This window comes from Egretta garzetta, unplaced genomic scaffold, assembly GCF_000687185.1.
Source record: "Egretta garzetta isolate BGI_Z169 unplaced genomic scaffold, ASM68718v1 scaffold548, whole genome shotgun sequence".
NCBI classification, from domain to species: Eukaryota; Metazoa; Chordata; class Aves; order Pelecaniformes; family Ardeidae; genus Egretta; species Egretta garzetta.
In genome coordinates this window covers 846,615-851,443 of record NW_009260502.1, presented here as the reverse complement: position 1 = coordinate 851,443, position 4,829 = coordinate 846,615, and the positions used below count along the sequence as shown (strand labels likewise).

Below are 4,829 nucleotides of genomic sequence, written 5' to 3'. Positions count from 1 at the left end.
CATTAGGTAGAAGTTTTAAGTTCCGTACGATTTTCCACAGATGCTTTGTTTGTGAAACTCTGTCTCTTTGGCGATATGAAAAGAATTCAGTAGCTTTGAGCAGTGACTGCTGAAACTAAGACGATCATTTTTTCAACAGTCTAGCCTATTTTTAAGATACTTGCTTTCCACTGATACTAAGTAATTCAACTCACTTCCCGAGCATATTGACATCATCTGAAAATGATCCATACGTGGATTTAAAGCCAAGTCTAAATTCATTGAATTCTAAAGTTAGCGCATATATGTTTCCAGTCCAAAGCGAGGATTTCTCTTCTCCCTAACAGCCAGTCAATTTAAAAACTGCATGGTCATTTTCTTTACAAACATTCAGATGTGTGCTGGGCTTACTGAACAGCATTGCTGCTGGGAGATCAGACTCCTCGAGGCAGCTTGTGGGAAACAATAGAAGAATATTGTATCTATCATCTCTTTTTTTTAACTTTCACGCACCTGTTATTTTTACTATAGTTTGTTTGATCACATGGTAAACAATATACAGCAACAATTTAACTATACTAACCTAGATTCTTAAGCAGATGTCTTACACAGGGCAGCATCAAAATAAAGCTATCCGATTTGAGCACCTGACCAAAACATCACAGCAACCCTCCTGGCTCACCAGGGCTGACTCGGCTCACATTCAAGCAGCTCTGCACTGTCACACGCAGCAGCTCCTCCCAAGAACAACCTCCAAGAACAGCTAAAGCTGCCTGTTCGCGTTCAACCGGCAGCAGCAACCTGCGAGCCATAAGGTGCACAACAACAGGGGCAGGTTTCACAGAATCCCAGAATGGCAGGGGTTGGAAGGGACCTCAGGAGATCACCCAGTCCAACCCCCCTGCTAAAGCAGGCTCACCTAGAGCAGGTTGCACAGGACATCGTCCAGGCGGGCTTTGAATATCTCCAGAGAAGGAGTCTCCACAACCCCCCTGAGCAGCCTGTTCCAGTGCTCTGTCACCCTCAAAGGAAAGAAGTTCTTCCTCACATTCAACTGGAACCTCTTATGTTTAAGTTTGTGCCCATTGCCCCTTGTCCTGTCGCTGGGCACCACTGAGAAGAGTCTGGCTCTGTCCTTGTGATATCCACCCTTGAGATATTTGTACGTTGTTGATGAGATCCCCTCTCAGTCTTCTCCAGATTTTGGGCAACTCTTGTCACAGGAGAGGAGACCACCATCTCTGGAGGCAAAACCAAGACACTTTTTTCAGGACCAACCAGCTATTTCATCTCAGGGGCCATCGTTCAGCTGATACTGCTGATGACTTGTCTGAAAGCCATCGTACCTTGCTGTCACCTTCGGTTACGCCAACTTACAGCCCCTAGCAGGGAAGCCTGTGGCTGCAAGCACACACTCATGCACGCACACACAGTGTTTCATCCACTCTGCATTGCCAGAGCCCAGTTGAAGACCCGAGTTCCTTTTGCTAATGGGTAACAAGGTCCAGGCCCCCACCTGTCTCTTCTGAGCCCTCCTGACAGAGGCCTTGTGCAACATGTCACAACCACTTCCTCCTCCCGCAGTTCCTCCACCAGCATAGGCAGAATTTATCAGTTTTTATTTAATAGCCTTCCACGCCCATCTCCCCAGAGGGCCCCTGCCACCAGTCCTTTACGCAAGGGAAGCTGCTGGAGGGTGACTTTTCAAAACAGACCCATGTTCTTTGCTCCTCACACACAACCATGCCTGCATCACCTCCTCCTCCTCACGCAAGCTGAGAAGCTGGCTCCTTAGGGTAGCGACGTTGTAAATGATGGGAGATGCCTCTCCCCGCGCCACAGGTTTTGAAGCACACAGGAGCGCCAGGATAAGGCACTGAGGCAGAGTAGTAGGACCCGTGCTAGCCAGGCTCAGGGGATGTGCTCGTAGAGTTCTACAAAGCGGTGGGGTTTAGTTTCAAACAAATAAGTAATGTACTCAGAGATACATAAGTAATGAACTCAGAAGTGAAATGCGTCTAAGGATTTGCTGTCAAAATAGATTCTCTCCAGTACATTACTTCAAATACCAGCCAACAGCATTTACTTGTACATACGGCTATTTGCATAGAAACAGAGAAAACAATGCTGCCATGGTATTAAATATTTGGTAAATTTTCTGTCCTTCCCTTAAACAGTGCTTTATTGTTTTGCACAATTTTTTTCATTCGCACAGAAATGTTTTATTTGCATTTACACTTAGACCTTTGAAAATGCCCATTTTAAAAAATAGGTGTCTCGGAAATAACAAACCGTAATTTGCTGCATTTAGGAAAAGCTAAATGAAGATACTGCTTAAGCACTGCACATCATTTGTGCTCCAGCTCAATATTCTCTCTAAGCCAAGAAAAAACTTGCGTATTTACTTCTTCCATGATGTCGTCTGCTGTTCGTCCTTTGGCTGCCATCCCATGGTTTGCTTTATCAATCCAATGGATTTTTCTAGGGGCTTTCATTTTGCTTGCCACGCCTTCTAGCAATCGCTACGGAGAAAGTGAGAACGAAGAAGTTAGGGAATCAGCTGCTACAAACTGCGCAACTCGCAGGTGTCTCTCGCTTTGCTTGTGCGACGCATAGCAGGCGGCTCTTAAAAGGAAAATGGGTCTGTGTGCACATTCAAAACACATCGATAGAAAAGATGGGATGATACTGTGTTCAGTACTGGAATTTGCGCAAAGGTTAGCCCTCACTCAAACACAGAACAGCAGAAAATTAGAACTTAAAAAACTACAAAGGTCACAACCCTGTGCAGGCTCCTTCCCCACGAAGAGGGAAGGACGAAGGAATCCGTTTTTACTGCCAGAGGGCAGTACGAGCAATAAAGTGACAGAACTTCTTACGTCAGATTTATCTACAGTGGCAGAGTAGCAATATAATTCCCTACAGACTGGCTTTGACTCTGTTCAACTCTTTCAGCAAACAGATCCAAGAACCAGCTCAGAAAGTCTTCAGGATTTCCCCACGAAGAGGGCGCTCCAAGGATCTGCTGGTCGCTAGCCTCACTTATTTTGGTGACAACTCCTCACGAAAGCTTTGTGACCCCTTAGAAACTGTCCAAGCATGGAAAATGCCAATTGTACACAGTCCCAAATTCAAGGTGAGCTGTTCAACAACAACAGATACCTATTTGCAAGAAAACAAGACAGAAAACCACTGTATCCCGATCTCCATGGGCCTGTTCTTCACCCCTCAAAAATACGGCTTTCTACCACAGAAGTCTGACTTGTGGGTGGAACTGCTTTGCTATAATTTCTCATGAAAATGAGATGAATGTGGACTGGTAGCACAGCACAGTGTTTACATTTTGTAATCTGAAATGGTTAAAACAGAACAGCAATTAACTTGCTCCTTCCATAGGACACTTTTCATTTGTACAATCTTAACCCTATTGAAAAAGACAAAACATCTAAATTAGCAGTATTTCAGTGGCCCAAAGATGAGTTTGCTGAAGTGGATGACCAAGCACAACCCAGAAGTTTCAAGCAGCAAAAGAAAGCACCCCCAGGCCTCCTTATGTCCGATGAAGTTTCCTACTCAGGGCTTCCTTCAGAAGACATACATTATTTAGAGAAGGTTGTTAATCAAAGTCACAGCTGCGTATACCAGTACAGACGCCACCCAGACTCGCTCCTCTGCCTCCATACTGCCCCTTCATAGCAGGATTTACATGGGTACTCACTTTTTCACACATCTCATCTGCTGATCCCGAGACAAACAGCACCGGACATCTGATAAATAATAGATCTTCATCTCGGAGCTTGGACTGAAGTTTTGGTCGATGCAATGGGTAAGATAAACATACTAGACCTTGAATGAAGTCATCATCATTCTCCTGGCTGAGATGACGTATCACAGAGGCAGCAGCTCGGGAGCCCATGGAACGGCCTTTCTCCCATGTTGAAACAAAAAAAGCGTATCTACTGTCACCTCATCTACATTCTGTTTGAGAAAACAACTCCTGAAAAACAATCCAACTGAGTGTATTTCAGCGTCTCAGTAGTACAAGATGCTAGGGATGCTTTTATTCATCTATTCCATGAAAAATATGAATCCTAATTTCAATATTTTCTGCTAAAATATTTGTCTGCTTATATTATGTTTTCGCATCCCCATTTAAAAAAGGGGGGGGAAGAAAAGATAAATGGAGAGGGATCCTTTGCAATACTGGGAGGAACAACAGCCCATTCTGGGGGCAGGAGGAAGAGAGGGACAGGTCCTATGCTCCAGAACGTTGAAATTCCAGAGAGCAATGCCATTATCTCCTACCATTTTTTTTCAGGCAACTTTAATCTGCTCAAAATAAACCCAAAGTTTTACACGCCATACTCCCAAGACAAATCCAGTAATTGTTTATGCACACCTCAAACTCCAGCCTAAAAGTAGAAGGGGGAAAAAAAGAAAATAAAGTGTGACCTTGTGGCATGAGGTCACTCAGTAACAGCAAGGGGATATAAAAATATCTCCTCAAAGAAGAGGCGCATGAGCTGACAACGCTCCGTAATTGAGTGTTAGAAGTGGCTGATTCCAGTGGGATTAACTTGCCTCTGCTCAGATTTGGTTTCAGTTCGTCAGAGGACATTCACAGTTTCCCATATCAAGTTATTCCTAATCACACCCATCTACATCCCTTTTTCACATACTATAACTGAGGTTTTATCTGCCAAAACCTGCTTTGGCACAATAGTTTTCCATTTACCAGTAACTGAATTTTTCAAGACCTGCAGTTAAAAAGTTTTTGTCGGACAACTCATGCCTTGTCACTTACAAGCGACAAGGAAGTCTTCTCCCAAAGTACCTGGAAAAGATGGCCT

The 4,829-nt window shown here is 44.2% G+C and overlaps 1 protein-coding gene across 1 annotated transcript in view; it reads right to left on the bottom strand.

The window, feature by feature from the left end:
• Positions 1 to 2,240: 2,240 nt before the first annotated feature.
• Positions 2,241 to 4,829, bottom strand: part of TEX30 (testis expressed 30) — a 4,833-nt gene continuing 2,244 nt past the window's right edge. Inside the window, exons 3-4 of the mRNA XM_009644538.2 lie at positions 3,698 to 3,903; positions 2,241 to 2,501 (exon numbers count right to left, since the gene is read on the bottom strand). Coding sequence (XP_009642833.1) covers positions 2,328 to 2,501; positions 3,698 to 3,903 — 380 coding nt within the window. The 3' untranslated portion in view covers positions 2,241 to 2,327. The remainder of the gene's footprint in view (positions 2,502 to 3,697; positions 3,904 to 4,829) is intronic.